The sequence below is a fragment of the Etheostoma cragini genome, chromosome 16 (assembly GCF_013103735.1).
Source record: "Etheostoma cragini isolate CJK2018 chromosome 16, CSU_Ecrag_1.0, whole genome shotgun sequence".
Taxonomy (NCBI): Eukaryota; Metazoa; Chordata; class Actinopteri; order Perciformes; family Percidae; genus Etheostoma; species Etheostoma cragini.
This window is the reverse complement of record NC_048422.1, coordinates 8,634,617-8,656,868: the sequence shown is the minus strand read 5'-3', so window position 1 is coordinate 8,656,868 and position 22,252 is coordinate 8,634,617. Positions and strand designations below refer to the sequence as shown.

General features: G+C 38.8%; 1 protein-coding gene across 1 annotated transcript in view; it reads right to left on the bottom strand.

Moving 5' to 3' along the window:
• Positions 1-5,899: 5,899 nt before the first annotated feature.
• The window catches only part of il11ra (interleukin 11 receptor, alpha), a 52,015-nt gene continuing 35,662 nt past the window's right edge, over positions 5,900-22,252 (bottom strand). The window contains exons 3-12 of the mRNA XM_034895735.1: positions 16,670-16,736; positions 14,403-14,569; positions 13,583-13,697; positions 13,041-13,204; positions 11,935-12,098; positions 11,128-11,272; positions 9,983-10,069; positions 7,631-7,736; positions 7,397-7,476; positions 5,900-6,753 (exon numbers count right to left, since the gene is read on the bottom strand). Coding sequence (XP_034751626.1) covers positions 7,398-7,476; positions 7,631-7,736; positions 9,983-10,069; positions 11,128-11,272; positions 11,935-12,098; positions 13,041-13,204; positions 13,583-13,697; positions 14,403-14,569; positions 16,670-16,736 — 1,094 coding nt within the window. The 3' untranslated portion in view covers positions 5,900-6,753; position 7,397. The remainder of the gene's footprint in view (positions 6,754-7,396; positions 7,477-7,630; positions 7,737-9,982; positions 10,070-11,127; positions 11,273-11,934; positions 12,099-13,040; positions 13,205-13,582; positions 13,698-14,402; positions 14,570-16,669; positions 16,737-22,252) is intronic.

Sequence of the window (22,252 nt, the reverse complement as noted above, 5' to 3'; positions counted from 1 at the left end):
ACTGCATACTGTGATTGATGATGATGACAGGCAGGTGCAAACAGAAGGAGCAGATGATGACGGCAGAGGTGTTGGCGAGAGCTGATGATTACTGATGGTAGACAGGTGTGTGTAGGCAGCTGGCTTCAGACAGGAAAGAGGGAAAAAAACAAACAGAGGACAGGGCAGAATGAGAGAAAATGCAGACAAAAATAACAAAACAAAACTCACGGCCAGCTGGACCCCAACCACAACGCATACTACACTATGACTTTTTATAACTTTTTTTGACATACTATATACTGTTGCTTCTTACAATAGTATGACTTTTTATCACTTTTCTCAACATATTGTACTATGACTTTTTCAACATACTATACTACGAATTTCTATCACAATTTTGACATACTTTACTATGACATTTCATCAGTTTTTTTAACATACTATACCGTCTTTCCTCAACATACTTACTTATCAATTTTTTGACACTTTTTTCAACATCCGTTCATCCATCCATCTTCGACCGCTTATCCGGTATCGGGTCGCGGGGGCAGCAGCTCCAGTAGGGGACCCCAAACTTCCCTTTCCCGAGCCACATCAACCAGCTCCAACTAGGGGATCCCAAGGCGTTCCCGGGCCAGGTTAGAGATATAATCTCTCCACCTAGTCCTGGGTCTTCCCCGAGGCCTCCTCCCAGCTGGACGTGCCTGGAACACCTCCCTAGGGAGGCGCCCAGGAGACATCCTTACCAGATGCCCGAACCACCTCAACTGGCTCCTTTCAACGCAAAGGAGCAGCAGCTCTACTTCGAGCTCCTCTCGGATGACTGAGTTTCTCACCCTATCTCTAAGGGAGACGCCAGCCCCCCTCCTGAGGAAACCCATTTTGGTCGCTTATACCCTGGATCTCGTTCTTTCGGTCATGACCCAGCCTTCATGACCATAGGTGAGGGTAGGAACGAAAATTGCCCGGTAGATTGAAAGCTTTGCCTTCTGTCTCAGCTCCCTTTTCGTCACAACGGTGCGATAAACAGAATGTAATACCGCACCGGCTGCTCCTATTCTCTGACCAATCTCACGCTCCATGGTCCCCTCACTCGCGAACAAGACCCCAAGGTACTTAAACTCCTTCACTTGGGGTAAGGACTCACTCCCTACCCAAAGAAAGCACTCCATCGGTTTCCAACATAGTATAGTATAACTTATTAGACACACTATACTATGAGTTTTCATCACTTTTTTCACATTCTATACTATGGTTTCTTTCGATATACTATACATTAACTTTTTTCACATACTATACTATGACTTTTTTATCACTTCTTTCAACTTATTATGCTAGGGCTTTTTTCCACATACTATACTATGACTTCCTTATCACTTTTTTCACATTCTACACTATGGTTTCTTTCGATATACTATACATTGACTTTTTGGACATACTAAACTATAACTTTTTTATAACGTTTTGATATTGAAATTTCTCTTATAATCAAACGAAGCATATCAAGTTTTTACACATATGGTTTCTTATGACATACTATACAATGGTTTCTTTTGATATACTATACTATGGTTTCTTTTGACATACTATACTATGGTTTCTTTTGACATACTATACTATGGTTTCTTTTGATATACTATACTATGACTTTTTATCACTACTTCCAACAAACAATAGAATGACTTTTTTCCACATAATACAGTATGATGTTTTTCGACGTACTATACTCTGACTTTTCTATCACTTTTTTCATTGTACTATTTCATGACTTTTTTTGACATACTGTACTACGATTTTTTTAATCAATTTTTTCAGTGTACTATTCTATGAATCTTTTTTATCACATATACTTAATAAATATTGTCAGGGTGCAGTAAAACTCACACCCTCCACTGTGTGTCCATGATTCTGAATTCCCAATCACAGCAGCACAAGACATGTGATACCCTGCAGGCGCTAAAGTCTGCATGACGACATGTTTGCAACATGGAAATTGGAGCCAGAATACCAAGGCAATTACACTCCAGTTGTCCGTCTTGAAAGATCCTTTCATAAAGACAACAAAGCCGGCTGGGACATTTGGGATTCATCAGACACTGTCCCAATCAGATAATGGAAGCATTCTAAAGGAAACAAGAAGCAACAGGCTTCAGGGTAAGTTTGGTAAATCTTTTGAGAATCATAAACACCACAGACCGATCCTCTCCACTAATGGCTCTTCTATTCAGAGTAGTTGCATTCTTTGCACCATATTTGAAATGTTTTGGATATTTGTAACCAACCAATGACTAAATTGTCAAAATTTAACTGACCAATAAACAAAGAAGAAGGAGATGAACAAACCTTTTTCTGATGAAAAAGAAAAAAGAAAACCCCAGAAGCTAAGACTGTGACAAAATAGTATTTATTTCACATACATACAAAGACAGGAACAGAACAGCTTATGGTGATATCTGTCGTACACATAAAGCAAAAAAAAAAAGAAACAAAACAAGACTATGTACATCTGAGAATGGATGCCTGAGTGTAATTTGAGGTTTAAAAACTATAACCAACAGGCTCCATCTGCCATCATATACTGCAGAGGAGGATAGAAAAACTGAGAATACCACAAGTGTATCGACAAAAACAGAGAAGACACCACTCGAATGAAACAGAAAGTTGGCAATCCATAGCTACACACCATACAAAGAGAAAACATGGAACCTCAAATAAACGATGGACAGGGTGGAAACTGATACTGCACACGGCCCACATACAACTCAATCTGATGGGTTTAGAAAATTTGTATTGTAGTATATTTGCAAAATATATCAAAAAATATCTAATTTTTCATGTTTATATTATTCCAGACTTTTATTTTGCTGTTCAGATTGAAAAAATATTAACTTCGTTACCCGTGTAACTGAGCAATTATGAAACAAATGTCAATTACAGCATTTTCATATTTACTATTAGTACTAACTATCTAACATTGTATATGTGGTTATGCTAAATTAAATGGCATATACAGTATTTTAAATAAAATGAGTGAGTATCTAGCTTGTTTATTATCTGGATTAGGGTCTCATAAACCAACCCTTAAATGCCTAAAAAAGCATGGGAAAACAAATACAATATCCCAAATTTTAATAATCAACTTAAAATTTGGAGGTAATATTTTGATTAAAAAAAAAAAAAAAAACTTACATTCATTACTGGCCTACCCATTGCCAGTAAAAGAAAAATCAAATCCAGTTTGAACAAATGAGTTATGGGTATAATTTAGATTTTACTTTTGTTTTTAAAAGCTCTTAATGTTCAAATGCTTTATCCTTTTCGTAGCCAACACCCTTCTGATATACACACATAGCTTTAATTTAATTATTTAATTAATTAAAACAGAAAGTGTAAGATAAGCACTCTGTCAAATGTAATTTGAATCATTTAAAAAAATGTTGACTTCCTTTGGGAATGTCGCCACAGGAGCAGCTGGAGAACAAAAAAGGTCATTCATCTGGATGCAAAGAAATGAATTAAACTGAACAATTAAGTAAAACAAGTTGGATGAAGACGAGTTTAGTAAACACATTGTCCATACAGTAATCGTACAGTAACACAGCTTCATATAACTGGGGAGAAAGACACAATTACACAATGTTGGGAAGGTTCTCCAGACATGGCTGATCCTCAGTCACCTATACCTTCTGTAGGAATCTCCCTTCAGTCACTTTACAAGGCAACATTAAGCTACACAAACATCAAACGCGATATAACTTGATATTGACTGAATATGTATTAGCATTTGCTCTGATTAGATCCCTTGTAAGAATTTTTTTCACGTGAATTTTCCAGTTAAATCAAATGCGTTTATTTGTCTAATGGGTTTAACAATTGAGTTGCATATATTGATCTGTAAATCTGTGATTATCTGCTAATTTGTCGATTACAAATTAACATTAGATGGAGTCAAACCATGTCTGTGAAACTTTCCCTAAGAATGATTTTCTAATCTACATATAGTCATCATTTATAATAACATACGTTACATAAAAATGTGTTTTTTTTAAAGTGTGATATACAATAATATACAAAAAAAAAAAAGATTCAACTGGATCCATGCATAATATGTGGAGCTAGCTTTAGAGAACATAGAGTTGTCAAACTGGAAAAGGTTTGACTCAGATGCACCTTGTGTTTCTGACACAAACTATAGTTTGTCAATCAATCAATATGGTGATAACTACACAGCTTTGGATCAACAGAAAATAACCACCAGAGCAACAGAAAGAAATATATACTCTATTTTATTTACTGTAAGTGCCCCACTCAAGCCTCTCACTTTGTGTTACAGACAGGACTCAAGGTTTTCGGGTGCCAAAAGCCAAACTGAACCAGATATAGTTTTGGGCTTTTCATTCGCTGAGCATTACCACCCAGAGATGATTCATTTTTCCATGAGGTGGTGGGTCGGGAGAGACGAGTAGTGGGTAAAGGTCGCTCTTGTCAGTTAATTGTGTTGATGCTCATCTCGTGTTTTTGCACCTACCGACCAACATGCTCTACATACACTCCCCTTTCATGTGTGAGGTGGAGACAGTCCTGCCATATAAAGAAAGACAAGTGATGAAACTGATCAAAATGATCTTTGATGGAAAACAAAGTGCTTAATATATTTTTAGCATCATATTAATGAACCAGCTTTTTGCGTTTCTACATTTAAATCTACAACTTCTTTTTTACATTTGATCCGTATAGGTTACCTTTAATACGCATTTTTTTTTGTCTATTTAAAACATGCCTCTTATTATCTCGTTACTGATTATTTTGTGAATAAAAGCACATCAACGACTACCATGAAACACTATCAAGTGTCATCAAGTCCTTATAGTATAGTTGTTATAGTAACTATGACGGTATAACAATGGCCTATTTCTGAGAGGGGATTCATGTATTAGTCAATGGACAACATGAGGAGAAACAGGGATGACATCTTCAACCACAAAGAAGTATAGTTACTCTTTAAAAGTTATGTGGCTGAATTTAAAAAAAAGAAAGAAATTGAATGAAACATTAAGAAAGAACTTATTTAGGCTTGTTTGGAGTCTGGGCAGGACCGCTAAATATCTACGGTAACTAAGGGTCTACGTAATTACATAATGCTGGTGGTTTGTGAAAGGCCAGTCTCTCTCTCTCTCTCTCTCTCTCTCTCTCTCTCTCGCTCTCGCTCTCTCATATATATGTATATATATAGTGGCTTGCATAAGTTAACACACCTATGCTAAAGTTGATTAAAAGAGGAATAAAAAAACATTGTTTAGAAATAGATCTTAATGCAAAAATATTCAAAAGTAAATTAGGCAAATCCAACCTAAATGACACCAATATTCTTGAAATGTTCTTCCTTAAAATACAGGGGGCATAAGTATACACACCCCTGTGTTAACTTCCCATAGAGGCATGCAGATTTTATTATTAAAGGCCAGTTATTTCATGGATCAGGATACAATGCATCCTGATAAAGTTCCCTTGGCCTTTGGACTTAAAATACCCCCCCCCCCACCATCACATACCCTTCACCATACCTAGAGACTGGCATGCTTGGATTAAGTTAGCTTAATAGCTGGATTGATTTGCATTGAGTGATGATCTTCTGGAAAGTTCCCAATGACTATCTCAAAGACGTTTTTGTATTGCTCTTTTGAATCAAGTTTAGCATAGGTGTATAAACTTATGCAAGCCACTGTGTGTGTGTGTGTGCGTCTTTTGTTCACACACATTCAGTAACAGTGGATGGATGGATAGAAAGAGGTATGATGATTTCTTTTATGATAAAAGAAAACAAAAGAACATCTGTGCTATAGACATTAGACAACAAAACAAGCATATCATGCAACATTAACATCAGTTATCATAAGTGAAATAAAGTGTATACAACCCAACCCACCCACCCACCCACCCTGGACCTTATTCTCTGCCCATCCCTCCGGTCAGGAGCCAGTACGAGGCTGCCTCCTGTCCCTCAGATGAGACCATTAATGCCCGTAGTTGCTGCTTTGGCACCAGATGCACACACAGAGAGTTATGCTTTCTTCACAGCATTCAGTTGGTCGGTCAGTTGTTGTAATGACAGACGATGTAAAAACGGACGCACATTACTCTCTCGAAAAAATAAAAGAATGTGAAGAGTTCTGGGAGAAGACAGGAAAATTGTCCCAGAAAAATATCTTTCCCTTCCCACAAAGAAAATGCCTACGTTCTCCTGTTTGGCAGTTTAGTACTCCTTGTCCTTACTTGTTGCTTAAAAGTTCAAAAAAATGTTGCTTCTCTTCGGAAAAGCTAGAGGGGGGGGGGGGGGGGGCAGCATTGGTTGTGAGTGGACTCAAATGTCCTGATGCTGTGTTGCTCCTACTGTCCGCTGAGCTGCAGTGAAGTTGCTGAGGTGAAAATAAAGGAACAGACTAGGGTCTGTTTTCCCTGTCCCCACGGACAGTAGCTGGAGTCTACTGATGCATTGTGGGTAGTGCACATAGATGTGACCACTTAATCCGTCCGGGGAAACTCGCAAAACATACCCAGTCAGCTTTTATGTAGTGGGTAACTTCACCCTAATTCGCAAAGTTCCTTGTATGGGTACATCCCTGTCCTGGGTCCTGGTTGGACCTTTGCTGATGCAAACTAGTTAATGTAGTTAAATATGGATGGTCAGCTTGATACAGTGGTAAAGGCAGATGCTGCCTCTTGTGAGGAGCCCTAGAACGGGCTGACAAGGAGAAGATGCTTGAAATCAACCTGAGAAGAGAAAAAGTAAAAGAGAAGAGACAAGAGAAAATCAGTTAGTCAGAAACAGAGATTGGAGAAGAGAAGACATGAAGAAGAGTTGAGAAGAGGAAAACAGAAAAGGACAACTTAAAAAAACAACAACACATAAATCATTATGTAATTAAACACTGCCTTAAAATCACAAAATTAAAAACAGAGCTGAATGAGAGATTTGCAGGCATATTTACAGGGTTATAATCTGTGTATGTGTGTGTGTATGTGGGGTTTATAATCACATGTTGGCTGACTATCTGAAGGGTTGTCTGAATGTTTTTTATAGCAGTACTTTGAACCACTTAAATTCATATTAGGGCAGAGCTTTGCTATGCATAACTCCCATTTGAGGAAATGTTGTGGTACTCTGAAAGAAGTGACACTTGATTAGAATGTGAATTATCCCCGCAGCAGATGCTGTTGGGCATCCAGAGGTCTAAAACTATCTGCCAAACAAGCTAAACTCAGAACATAAAACTGGTGTGTGGCCATTGGTGAAAACTCAACATACTCATAACACATGTGCAACAAGACAGATGTGAGAGGACAAAGTTAATCTGACGTGAAATGCTTAAGAGGTTTTAAGACAAAGAACAAAAAGCATCTATGTGTGTCTCACATTAGATCGGCATGGACTTCATCTTGACCATGGAGGTGAGTTCCTGTTTAGTCACATGATCATGCCGCCTCTGCCTCACCCTGGAAATATAAAACATTACGTAAATGACAATAAAAAGGAATTCTTTAAAAAAAAAAAAAAAACGAAATCTTACTCTCTTACAGAGAGGAAGACCATACAGGCTGGGGCCTGTGGCCTGTGGATGTGGTGTGTGTGTGTGTGTGTGTGTCTTACCACACGACAAAGATGAGGGAAAGAACGGTGGTGAGGATGACCACGGAGAACAAAACCAGCAGAATCACCAAACCAAAATTACCTTCATCCTCAGGATGATAAGGATCTGAATGGGAAAAGAGAGGGAAAAAACAACAGGGGAGGTCAACAAAACCAGCAGGCTGGGAGATAGAGAGAGTTAAAGCAACAGAGAGGAGGGCTGACTCAAAGATGAAGGCCTGGAGAGTAAGATGAAGAGGGAAATAGAGGAACAGATGCACAACAGAAGAGACCGATGTAAAAGGGGGGTGAAAAAAAAAGAAAATTAAAGTTGAAAACCACAACCAAATATAGTTAAGGAATAAGCTGGACAATAAATGGTTCACAAATCGCTTCTTGCCAACAGCAAAATCTGTGGAAATGTGTATTTTATATCTTCACACACTCACTTTAATCTAACGCGTTGGTGTGTCTGAGGCAAAATAAAGAGCAGAAATAAAGAGTGCTATGTGTGTGTTCCCAAATATAATTACTCTCTGCTGCGAAGTTAATTTTAAATGTGCCATTTTAACTTCCACGCAAACATGCATTTATCATACTGAGAGGGGTAAACAAGTCTCGTTCACACACACCCACACCCACACACACACACACACACACACACACACACACACACACACACACACACACACGAAAAAAATGTGTTTAATGCCAACTGTGAAACAAGGAAGAAAAAAAATACACAGCAGGCACACGTACACGCACGCGCACACACACAAACAATAAAATGAGCAAAAGCATGATTCATGAGCACATCTGCAAACGAGAGTGGGCAACACACACACACACACACACACACACACACAAGACATCTGGTTCACAGCAGACCATCTTACATTTGACAGCATCAGTAACGGCAACTTTCAGCCTCTTCTTTACTGCCAAAACTGTGTCTATATGTCTCCTTGTATATCCTGTTTGTGAATGCGTGCGTGTGTGTGTGTGTGTGTGTGTGTGTGTGTGTGTGTGTGTGTGTGTCTGTGCATGTTTACAAATGTATTCTAGTTGTATGTATCCTGCATGTGTATATTTTAGATGTCATATTTGCACTTGCAGGCTGCTTTTTCCTGTGTTTTTGCCCATGCAATGTATATGTGAGCTGCTATGCACTTCACTTTTCATCCACGGCACATACTGTAGAGAACATAATACCCTGGAGGTACAAATTACGGCAATTATATGCAATTTGGTAGCCAGACACAAGGTACTTGTACTGCTCTATCTAGATTATGATAAACAGTAAATAATGCCTTGTTACTTCATTAGTGACTGATGCGGCTTCTTGTTGGTGCCAAATAATGGGGTCGAAAATATCCTGCTGTGTGACTAGCTATGATTCCCATAGTTCATCAGGCTTAAAGCCAGACTGACATGACTGTAAACAAGCAAGGAAAAGCCTTGTTTCAAAACCAATCCTACCTTTGCTCAACTTGACTGTGATAATAATTCCACCTTAAAATGAGATAATGGATGTTTTAGTTTGTAATATAATGAAACAAGTTTTTGAGAGTGCATTTAATTACAGGCACTGGCGTGCTCTAATAGTAGCAGTAGTAACGTATCACTTGTGGTTGTAGCTATACTAGCAATGTAGCAGTATAACACATCAGTATTACTTACAGTAATAGTAAGTAGAGTATCAGTACTAGCAGGGTGTGATTTTTCCAAAATCCCCCCTTTCTTGTCTATAAAGTCCTGCCTCTGCAGAATTATTGTTTATTCCTGGTGGGGATAAAATGTATCCCCCTCTCAAAGTGATCAATGCTAATTCACCAATGCCAGATGCCGGTCCTTTCAGGGGCCACGGCAGTTGAATTTTGCTGTGAAAAAAGCTGTGTCGATGAAAGTTAAGTTTAGGCACAAAAATGTCTAGAAAGTTTAGGAAAATGGTTGTAGTTTGGATCCAAACACCCCAGAGAAGCGAATGAGCGATTCCTGGGTGAAAGTCTTTTGTTTTTGCCGGGAAGTCAACTCCGTTCTCCGACTTGAAAGCGCTGTGTTTTATTTTCACACCACGTTGTGCTATGTCATTTTAATATTTTCCATTGAATATTCAAGTTCATGAATAAGTGTTTTGGCATGCCTGGTCAAGTGGCAATGTATTGGAAGGTGGATTTAATTATTAAATTAATATAAATAATTAAATCACACCCTGTGTGCTAGAAGTAGTAACTGTAGTAACTGAATAGGAGCACATCATAACAATAGTGATGACAGTAATTGTACAACAGTTGAGCTACAACATTAACACATACATTATTAGGGTTTCCCCTGTATAAAATCACATTCCAATTATCATTTGAAATAACTTACTGTGTGTATTTGCAGTGGGGGTTTCGGGTTTTGTGTTGAAGGTGAAGACAATGTTTGGCAGCTCCGTAGATTCAGACGTGGGGGACTCTGTAGTACAGACAAAACACACACACACGCGCACACAGACCCACACACACATATACTTTAAGGAGTTATTCTTACGAGTAACAACAAATGCAGACAGTACAAATTTGGTTGATCTAAGTTGATAGCACTACATACAGTACATTTTAAATGCCGCACATACCGCTACACGAAATCATTCCTACCACAGACAATAAAACTCTTCAACACTTCATCCCTGGGTGCTGGATGACACTCTGAGACACCACAATATTGCAATAAGGGCAACCGGAACGATTGGTTCATTTACATTTTTTAGCATACTTATATTTAAACAGTTGCACATTTTGTTTTTCCGATCTTGTATATACTTAAATATTTGTTCTTACATTCTTATATTTTATTATTATATTTTGTTATTATAATTATTATTATTTCATGTATATTGTATGTATGTATATTTTGTGTGCTGCTGTAACACTGTAATTTCCCATTTTTTTGGGATCAATAAATATCTATCTATCTATCTATCTATCTATCTATCTATCTATCTATCTATCTATCTATCTATCTATCTACATGCATGAGGCCTGATCTGTTGCAAAAGATAAAACAAGGATGTGACGACCTCGGTAGTTGCAACTCAATCTACGGAGGAGTCAGTCAGTGAGGTTTATCTGCATCAACAAGACTCTTGATGGTTACTAAGAAGATATATCTCTGCTTCACTACAGTACATTATTAAGGAACAGCAGTAACTATTTACATTTTAGAAGCTGGAACAAGGATTTGGGGATTTTCTTTGTCTTTAGAATTGACTATAAAGATTAATAGATCAGCAAAACAGTTGGATTTATTTACCAGTAATCCATTATTAGTTTAATCGTTGCAGCTCTACCATTATGCATATTGTACTGTCATACTTTTATTCAAAATAATACCTTTATTAACATATTTTTGAGTTGCATGATTATGTTTGTCTATTAATGTGCCTGTATTGTGTCATCTCTTTGTCAAGCAGTTTTCTCTCTAAAAATAAACTGACTTAGACTTAGAAATAAACATTTAATTTTGTTTCTGACCTTCCCAAGGCCTGACGAGAAGTAGGGGACTCCATTCACTCCACTGGCTCTCAGAGTTCACCTCGTCGCGGGCTCGAAGCTGAACCTGGTGGAAGTAACCAGCCAGGGCGTCGAATATCACGACTGGACTCTCCTCCGAGTAAACCTGAGTGACGGAGAAAGAGACAGGACGGGGAATTGTTTATGGCTTTTCTGTAAAAATGAAAGTGAACTTCTTGTGTTTTGTCACATTCTTATTTGTTTTGTTAATTTCCTTTCTTGGGACTTAAATTGTAAAAACGACTTACAATTACACCTTCATTAAACAACAAAGAGTCATTTGGCATTATAACGCTAAAAAAAATATCTTATTACAAATTCATATACTATCTGCAGTTGAAAAAGAAGTCACCAAAATACACCAAACAGATATCATTTATTGATGTAGGGTTTTACAAAAAACACATTTTAAACTTAAGTGCTCATGTTCATGAGAAGTGATTTCTGGTGGAGACAGAGAGGGGTATGTCTTCTTCAACTTTAGTAAACATGAATAATTTAGCTTTTTACTTCAGCGATATATTTTGATATGTTCATTCATGTTTTAAATAGTATATTCTGTGAATGGCTTGGGTTTCAGAAATAAGGTTTGTGACCAATCACTGCAAGTAAATAAATGTACACAAGTTTAGCGTTAATTGCTGGTATAATGTGGTGAAACTACAATTATTCTTTGTCTCTTTAATGATGCATGATGAGATGCACAAGTTGAATCCACACTGTGCATCAATCAACATTGAAATGAAACCTTCTGCCTTGCTTACTAACCTCTGACCAGTATATAGAGCCCAGTGGCCTGTATCTGATCTGAAACATAAGGGGGAAAGCGTCATGCAGCGGCCAGGAAGAGGGAAAGTTCCATGAGACGATCAGCCTCTTTGGATACCCTTCTAGCTCATTTACCAACACCGACTCTGGAGGGTCTGGTTTCACTGCAAATAAAGACAGATAAAAACAACGTGTGATTTAGCCATTGGCATTTCCTCGATGGTTTGCATACTAGAAAACATGTCGAAACAAAGATATCAAGTACAAGAGGGCAAAACGTAACAAATCAAACCAAAGCACCTGTTCAGACCTAAATGCTAAATTTCTTCACCTGATTTGCTTTTAGTCTTTTTAACCGTTGCTTCTGCTTTTAATCTGATGAACAATCTAGCTTTCCAGCGTTGGGAAATGTTAAGAAAATCCAACCAAGACTTGAAACTGCCATTGCCATTTTCTCTGCATATACTGTATGACCTTGCTATTACTAGAACAATCCATTCATTTTCTGGATCTAATCCCACAGACTCTCATTGCTTTACTTATGACTCTGATCCGTGACAAAAGGTATATAGTGAGGGAGAAAAGTGGTGAGTGTCGTCAATTAGGCACATCTGTCGATATGAAGACTGTTTCAAGGATGCTATGAATGTCTGCTCGAGAGCGACAAGAACACCACATCCACAGAGAAGCAGCAGAACAGGACAATTGAGGCCATTATAAAAGGACCAAAGGGACAAGGTAAAAACAGCTGTCAGGAAAAATGATGTGCCGTATTAGAAATCCTGCCAACTACTGTTGTTTATCTATTGATTTCAGAAAAAAATTATGAGTGGATAATCAAGGTGCTATGGAAGCATGATAAATGGGTGTGGCCACAACTGGTAACAATAAAATAGGGGACAGGTCCAGCAATATGGCAAGCAAATCCCAATAAAAGTTTTTGAATAGTAGAATAGGGCTGGGTGCTGTGGAAACAAGATAAACATAGTAAAACTGATACATTTTCAGACATAGGTGATTCCTAGTTGACATGTGTCACTAACATGACAAAAACTATTTCAACCACTCCATTCCTTGGTCTGTGTGTGTGTTTTATGTGATCTTACATAGCTCATGTAACTTAAACCGGACATATGTCGTCTCAGAGCCGAGGGCGTTGGTCTTTGAGATTCTCAGGGTATGGATGGTCTGCCAGAAGGCAGGATGATCTACGTCACAGTGCTTGCGGGCGACATCCACAACGCATGGTCGCCACTCCTGACCATTCCCCCTTAAAAAGAAAACTAAATTATTTGCATTCTGTCAGATAAAAGGCCACCTAAGTGTGTGCCAGAAATTGTAGATACCTTCTAACTAAAAAGTCACCACAGCTGAAAGCTGAAGCCAATGCTTCAGCTTCTTTGACACTTAAAAAAGAAAGAAAAAGTGCTATAATGTTAAATGGTTGAAAGTTTCCACTGAGTGCCATTTGGCAGAGTGAAAAGAGGTGAAGCAGAGATGGATAGACAGGGTTCACATTAGGATACAAATCACACTATAAGGACTTGTAAAAAATGTAACTCTGTGGCACACTATATTTAGATTCTTCATAGCTCATTCTGAATGGGACCTTGGGCGTTGCTGTTGTCATGCATTAACTCATTCTTACCTGAAGGAGGCATTGTACTTGGCTGGCAGAAAGGTCTTTACTGAATCCACCCAGGAGCAGCGAACATGCGTGTGATTGGGCACTTGACAGGAAATGCTCAGCAGCCCAGGGGGGTCTGGGAAACGGGAGTCAGAAGACAAAGCTTATTTTCAGAACAGAGAGGGAGTTTAGATGTCTTGTTAGATGTTATATTCTCTGTCTTGTCCTCAGGGCTAAAGTGAAACGCAATGTGCTATGGTGTCCCTATCATGAACCAACATATTTCAGGAGAGGCTTGGCCAGGACCGTGAAAAACTCCCGGTCCGTCAAAAAAGGAAGCCCACTTAGGAAGTTGTTTCCTGTTTGAGACAGTTACAGGAAGTGGAGGGCTTTGTCTATGTGACGGCCGATAAGACCGGTTTCCTCTGAGGACCAGTAGCACTGTTCTGATCACTGTTAATAAGATGTCTTCTTGAAGCCAGAGAGCAACATAAATTAAATGTATACAATAGAATCTCGTTCATTAAAAACGAGGAGAGAAATAAATTGTCAGATGACAGAGAAACTATGTTGAAATTATGTTGAGGTACGTTCAAGACAGAGATGGGAATGTGTGAGTAGGTGAAACTTATTCTATGATTTTGTGTGGAATGATCCAAAGACTGAAATGAACTGTGAGGGACTGGGATGCTGTGTAAAACATGAGGGGCGTAGCCATGTTCCTGCTGCATAGAGTCTTTGTACAAGGTGCAGTTCCATGGTGAGAGACTAAAAGTAAAGCCGAGCTGTTGAACTCCTAAATTAGGCGCTATAAGCCTGGACAAGTCACAACAACACTTACGGCCCAGTCTGAGTTTGACAGAGTGGAGGAGGAGCCCCCGGTTGTCATAGCAGCTGTAGTTGCCCTGCGCTGAGTGGTTGACGTGCCGCAGCACCAAGGTTCCATCTGATGTCACTTTGTGCCATGGCAACACTGAGCTGTGGTTGTGATGCCACACCACAGGTATCCTGGTCAGAAAAACATCAGAGGTTAGTTTTGCTTGTGAGGACTTCCCTCACTAACCTGTGAGCATAACGCTCAACCCACTACTAAAACTCTTTCATGGCATTACCATAGTCATCAAATACCTACGTCTCTATGTTACAACTTTCTTTTAAAGTGCCCATATTATTATATGTACTACACATTGCTGCAGAACCTTTAATCCTATGTGTTTAGGTCTCCGTTTTAGCTACAGAGTGAGACATCTCAGTTATATACTATCTTTGCTGGGAGTCTCACATGACTGACTAATATAAAACTAATGAAGAATATTAAATCTAGTGCTGTCAGTAAAACATGTTATTAACGGCGTTAACGCAAACCCATTTTTGACGGCATCAATTATTTAATTGCAAGATTAAGGTTCTTTTTGGCTTAGCAAACTTTGTAGTTTTTTTTTTTTTTACACATGTTACAACAACTAAAAACATTAGAAAAAAAACAACAACAGGAACTCCGCGAGCACTTGTTTAGGCTTGCGAGCCGGCCAAAGCGTAATAGTGTTACATTTTGAGTGGCTTGTGAGCGTGAGACGCAGAAACAGATGCCAATAAGATTCTGAAGGAAAACATTTTTTCCTTCAGAATCATATTGCCACTTTTTAAAAGTTGCCAAATGGTTCCATTAACAAGACCAAAGTGATCTGTGTCTTGTCAATTTGAACTGAGCTATCATCGCGGCATGTCCAGTCTGAAATACCACTTGATGGCCAAGCACACAGCTGATGCCAATTCTCCGCCCCGCCTCGTCAAGTATTTTTTTCACCCTTTTATTGATGGACAGTGTTACATTGTTTGAAAGATTATTTGCTCATGTGTGAATGACTGTTCCAAGTTAGAATGTTAGCGTGAAATTGAACAGTACAGTAGGCTATATGCCAATAAAAAAACACTTGCACAAAGCAAGCCGGTCCACTTTTCCATGTTGATAAGAGCATTAAAATGAGAAAAAAAATAATGGAACAAAAATAAATCATTGGACATTTAGAATAGATAAAAATGTGCAATAAATTGTGAGTTAACTATGACATTAATGTGATTAAAATTAAAGTGTAATTCTTGCGATGATCTGTACCAATTCTAATTCTGTAGTCTGTAGGATAGGATTTGTAGGCCGGGACGTCTCTGCAGAACCACAATACTTCATTCAGAATGGTTTGAACACATATTTTGCCTTTTAACAAATATTGCGCTTTGTGAGATTTGGAAATTGCACTAGTCCATATTGCAATTTTGATTAAATTGTGATTAATTGTGCAGCCCTAGCATGGTGCAATGAAATGATACAGTGAGTGCATGATTACATTTGGTATTATTCTGTATGTTCTCCTCACTGTCAACAAAGCCCAAGGGACTACAACCAAACTTGCAATAATACACTTTGGAGAACAATAAAATGTCTCTAGGAATAAGATACTGTATGTCAACCTTTGACTACACTGGTAATACCTGTTAGCAGGATCAATTAACTGTCAGGTTTTTCTTTATTGGGATTTTACCATACACTTTAGTTTTACTTATAACATTGTATAGGTTTTTGTCATTTACTGACTTTTCTTTGAAAAGATGGCACACATTGTTTTTTTCTCGATTCAGATAATTTAGCCTTTTTGCACCGGCTTCAGCAATGGTGGCACTGTTCAACCATTTGTTTCACAATAAGTTATCTATTGTTGTCTTGAAAACGAAAATGTTGATGATGAGATCGCCATTAAAACAGAAGGGGTTTTATGTTATTTTGTCTGTTACCGTTTAGTCAAACCTAAACAAACATGCATTATAGTATATAATGTAGAGAATATAGAGTACATGAATACAATTAGATGGCTGCTTAATGCATTCTAGTCAATGGTTATACAAATATCACCGCAACCTTTATGATAAGTTTGTTTATGTATGACTCTTGAATAAATATAGCTGCTATACTGATGTTTTGGATTATTGAAAAAAACAAACAAAAAAAAAACACTTTCAAACTCCCATTGGACTGAGCTGGAAATCTCTCTTTGTGCTTAGAAGACAAAGAAACAAAACTTCAAGGCACACAGGAAATCATTTTTTTCTTACATGATTTGTGACTTCCCGCATGCCAGTGTCACATTTGATTCCAAGCGTCCATACTGCACGGCTGACTCTGCAAACACAGATATAACATAAAATATTAAAAGCACACCGTGGTCGCTCTCAGAGTACGTGCACAATCTACCTAAATACTGTGTGTCCCCATTGTCTGTATCAATGTGATTTAAGTGCCACCATTTAAAGTAAAGTCAACAGTATCACAATAACATGACCATACAAGGTTTGGGCCCCAGCAGACACTAGGCGGAGGAGACTTTGGCACACACTATAAAGCTGCTCCAGTGTTATATTTTTCTGGAAGTTTATCACAATTAAAATAATATTACTCTGTAGCAGCAAATCCACTTTGATATATCTTCAATAATAGACAGAGAAAAAGCAGTTAAGCGTTGGAAGAAGATATTAAGAACAAGATACAGATTAACTTTAACTCCATTTAGAATTTTTTTTGACATTAACATTCAAAACAATGTGTTTGTAATGAAAAAAATAATAGTGCTGAGGAACAACATCCATTTCTGTTGATTTGGACAACTGCTCATTGTCTTAAGATTTAACATTGCCCTGTGCTCTAAGCCCTAACGCCACAAACATGAGCCTTTGGACAGAGGTGGCTATTGTTGGACACATAATGCAAGTTTTTTTTTTTTTTTTTTACTTATTTCTTGCCAAAATCACCTGTAGTGGTATCTAACCATCAAAATAGCTTTTTTAATCTGCTGCGGTTTTGGGATATCCATCTCTTTGGTCTCCACCCCCATACAATGTGGTGCTCGTATCATTACAAAATGTGAAAAACTCAACAGAAACATTGCCATCATTGCTCACCAAACCTACAGAAACCTAAATGTTCACAATGTTGATTGGAACTATTGTAGCTGCACAAACAAAGAATAGAAACGGGACAGCAGCACGTTTCAGACATGGTCTCTCCAAACCTGTACATATAGAATCCAAAGTTATATGTTGTGCATGGTAAGCTAACCATTTAATGTGCCAGCAGACATGATTTAACCAAGTAGTTTTTGAGATCTTTCAGTAATATAAACGCCACAGTTACCATTTTTTTTGTGTCCCTTAAGGGGAGACACTACAGGCAAACACATTATTTTTGACTTTTAAGCCGGGTTTGCTTTCAAAACACCATGTCTTCTTTCAGACCATCAGGGAAAATAAACCAAAATTTCAGAAAAGTTATTACAAAAATACTTTAAATTAGGGCTGGGAGATATATCGATATAAAAAAATATATCAATATATTTTTTAATGTGATATGGAATTAGACCATAGTTCCAATTTACGCTGCGATCCTCCAAGCAAGCCTCTGCACTGGCGCTCTTTGCACTGCTCCCCCCCCCCCCCCCCCCCCCCCCCCCCCCCCCCCCCCCCCCCCCCCCCCCCCCCCCCCCCCCCCCCCCCGTTCACTTTCATACACAGAGGGGGGAGGGGCAGGAATAGACACTCGTTAACAAACATGGAGGAAGCAACGTCTGCGGATCGTACGGTGGATGAATTGATTAGTAAAAGAAAAAGCAGTGGCTCAGTATTTTGGAGATGGTTCGGATTCAAAGTATCAGATGAGCAACAAATGCACGTTAAATGTAAGGAGTGCCATAAACAAATTACAGCCAGTGGTGGAAGCACTACAAATCTTTTTCACCACCTAAAACAGTGGCACAAACTGCAATACGAAGAGTCTGTAAACTGCGCGCTGCAGAAGCCCCGGCCGCAAGCCATCGACAACCCAAAAAAGCTCCAGCCCCGAAACAAAGTTCACTGCAAACTTAATTTACCCGCCGTGTGCCTTATGAAAAGAAAAGTGACAAGTGGTGTACTATAACTAAAGCCGTGTCCTGTCACGTTGCTAAAGATATGGCCCCTATTGTAACTGTGGAACAAGTCGGATTAAAAAAGCTACTGAAAACGATGGATCCGAGATATGAGCTTCCCAGTTACAGCTACTTTGCACGAGAAGCACTGCCACAAAATGTACACTGAATTCAGGCAGAGCCTTGCTGACCGGCTCGCTAACGTGACTCGCTAACGTGACTCATTTTGCGTTGACCCAGCGATATGTGGTCCAGCAGGACATGTGAGCCTTACGTCATGAGCGTGACAGTTCACTGCATTCAAGATTGGGAGATGAAAACAGCGTGTCTTCAAACAAGTTATTTCCCCCAGGATCACACCGGTGAGCATATAGCAGAAACTTGTTAATCATATATTCATTTGATTTTGAAACTGTTGATAAACATATCGGGATATATATCGTATATCGATATTTAGCCTAAATATATCGGGAAATGAATTTTGGTCCATATCGCCCAGCCCTACTTTAAATGCTTTAGTGCATAACTTTTTGACATTTTTTACATTGAAGCCATTGCCAAAGGAGTTGCTACAAAGCTATTTAAGCTGATTTACTATCAGCTCCACAAAATTCTCTCTGTATTTCTCAGTATTGCTATGTTCACAAGATTGTGGCGTCTGGTGACTTTTGTGCGCAGAAACTCAAGTGAAGATAATTACCTCCTCAGAAGAGTCCATATTTTTTAATCCTCCCACTAGCAACTGTGTAGAGGAGGGGTGGGGGCTGGGCGCGATCAAGGAAGGCTTGTGTCATGTGGATGCGCAGACGGTGTTGTTGTCATTTCTTAGAATTCCTCATGGGGACAACAGAAACTACTCAATATAGCTTTAATGTAGGTAATCAACACATTTTAAATTCTTCTTCTCACCTACAAAGCTCTTCATGGTCAGGCACTTTCTTATCTTAAAGAGATTGTAGTATCGTACTACCCCACCAGAGCACTGCCAGATGGCAGGATTACTTGTGGTTCATAGACACTCCAAAAGTAGAATGGGAGCCAGAGCGTTCAGCTATCAAGCTCCTCTCCTGTGGAACCAGGTTCCAGTTTGGGTTTAGGAGGCAGACACCATCTCCACCGTTAAGAGTAGCCTAAAGACTTTACTCTTTGATAAAACAAATAGTTAGGGCTGGCTCAGGTGAGTCCTGAACCATCCGTTAGTTATGCTGCTATAGGCCTAGACTGCCGGGGGACTTCCCACGATGCACTGAGCACCTCTATCCTCCTCCTCTTCTCCATCTTTATGCGACCTCATCCCATTAATGCATGTAACTAACTCAAGTTCTTCCTGTAGTCTTGTGCTCTCTCGCCCTTCTCCTCTCTCCTCCTATCGCTTCCTGGCTCTGGAGCTGGGGAGTCTGGATCTGTGGTTGGAGTCACCAGCTGCCTCCATGTTCCTGCTTGACACCCTCTGCTACAATTCTCCATATCTCTCTCTCTCTTTCTGTCTGTCTCTTTCTTTCACCCCCATCCAGTCATGGCAGATGACGCCCACGCTAAGCCATGGTTCTGCTCGAGGTTTCTGCCTCTTAAAAGGAAGTTTTTCCTTGCCTCTGTTGCCTAGTGCTTGCTCTTGGAATTGTTGGGTTTCTGTAAATAAAATCACAGAGTACGGTCTACACCTGCTCTTTTATGAAAAGCGCAGTGAGATAACTGTTGTTGTGATTTGGCGCCATATAAATAAAATTGAATTGAATTGGGGTGTTCATGTTGTTCAAGTTGATGAATAATGATAAGTATGTTAGTTAAAATGATTACCCTATTATAAGGATTATAAGGAGCCCTTTCTTCAATAGAACCATATGTATCAATAACTTTAAAGATGAGATAAAAGCTGAAAAACCGTTACTTTCCATCATGCAAAAAGGCAGTGTATACTTAAAGCAATAAGTGCAGTGTATACCTGAACAAATATTTGTGGTGAGTAGATACTCTATCTGCAGTATGTGTGTGCATGTTTAGCTTGGCACCATAATATAAAAGCTGCCATTTACAGTACATCTGGAGTGGGAAAACATCACTTTGACTGCCAGTCTGCCACGCACACATCTTCATTAATTCTCAACCTCAATCACTCAGGCATGCACACTCACTGCTGGCCTCTCCTCGTTAGTAACAAACCCTTTTGTCACAGGTTTGCATTTTGTTTTTCCTTCTTAATTTTTGAAACAATTTCAGGTCAAAGTTTTGACTGGCATGTCAAGAAGGATAACAGCAGATGAAGGAGTAGAAGCTTTTGGTGGATGTTGTTGTTTAATTTGCTGTATTGGTATATTTATGTTAGTTTTCCCTGCTGCAATAACCTCTTGTGCCCTTCAGGGACCAACTAAGTTATTCATAAATTACATTTTACACATACTCCAGTTGGAGGCTAAACTGAAGGCCTTTTCAATACTTGGTTTTCACTCACACCTAAAGCTCATTTTTCTACTGTTTTTTTTAGCGGCTGTGCAAACTGAAACAGCTGGGGATAAGACCAGCAACGTGCTCCACAGTGATTTTGTGGCTACATTTATTCAGAGAAATGCAGAAAAGAAGACAATGCAACCTTCTGAGAGTTTTTTTTGTAAATAAGCAAATGAAAACCTCTTCATTGGCCTGTGATGTCCATGGGAAACAATTGATCATAAACAACACATGGCATGGTTAATAAATCTGAGCTACCAAGACAGTGGTAATGTATGCGCTATTGTAAATTAAGTTGTGTGACATTAGAAAAACAGAAATTACCTGTTGACATCAAATCTAGATAGGACACACACCTTTTTCTTCATGATTATTCTCTATGTAAAAGGAAAATCATTTAGATTTTTATTTTCATAGTTCTGTTCTGGTATCAATCCCAATGCCATATAAATCAACAAGTTAATGGCTTAGATCAGGGGTATAGTGCAACAAGAGCAGACAGACGCTCACACACTCCAGCTGAGCCAGATCATTTAAACTACTTATCGGGAAGTGAAACCAAAAGTGAGCCCACCAGACATTTGGTTTGAATTATTTAATGTAGGCCTGAACTATTTCATAAAAAAGCGGTATTTGTGGTTTATGTAGTTTTAAACAAGATGGGATTGTGCCAAGCATACCGTATCATAGTCTACTTTTTTAAATGGTCAGAAAAACGTCAACTTCTAGTCTAAACTTGATTGACATAAGTGTTAATTACACCACATTAGAGGTATACTTGACAAATCTGTAATATTCAAATTCATAATTCAGACCTTCAAAAGTGACATCTACTAGTAATATCTACCGATAAAAGCCCCTCGAACGAACCAGAGAAAATGGCAAGAACATTGGTGTTGTTTCGCCAACCCCCAAAATTACCTTAAATTAATTTCCTATAGTTTGTTAGGAAGACACTGTTCCCTACATAATTAACAGTCAAACACTGATTTATATTGTGGCTCTTGCGTTTTGACATATGTACTTTTAAATTCAAGATATAAAACATATCTATGGTTGACACAACCGCAGTGGGTCAGATTTCTTAAAGATTGAATTTCTCCTTAAATGTATCTCTATTACACCACAGCATCAAAATATGCCTCTGTCTCTAATCTTAATTATTTCTCTCTCTGTGTCAATCTTTTTTTCAAAGCCTCTCTCGCTAGTTTTTCCCAGATTTTATATTTCCCTTTAACCACCACACAACACACACACACGCGCGCACGCACGCACGCACGCACGCACGCACGCA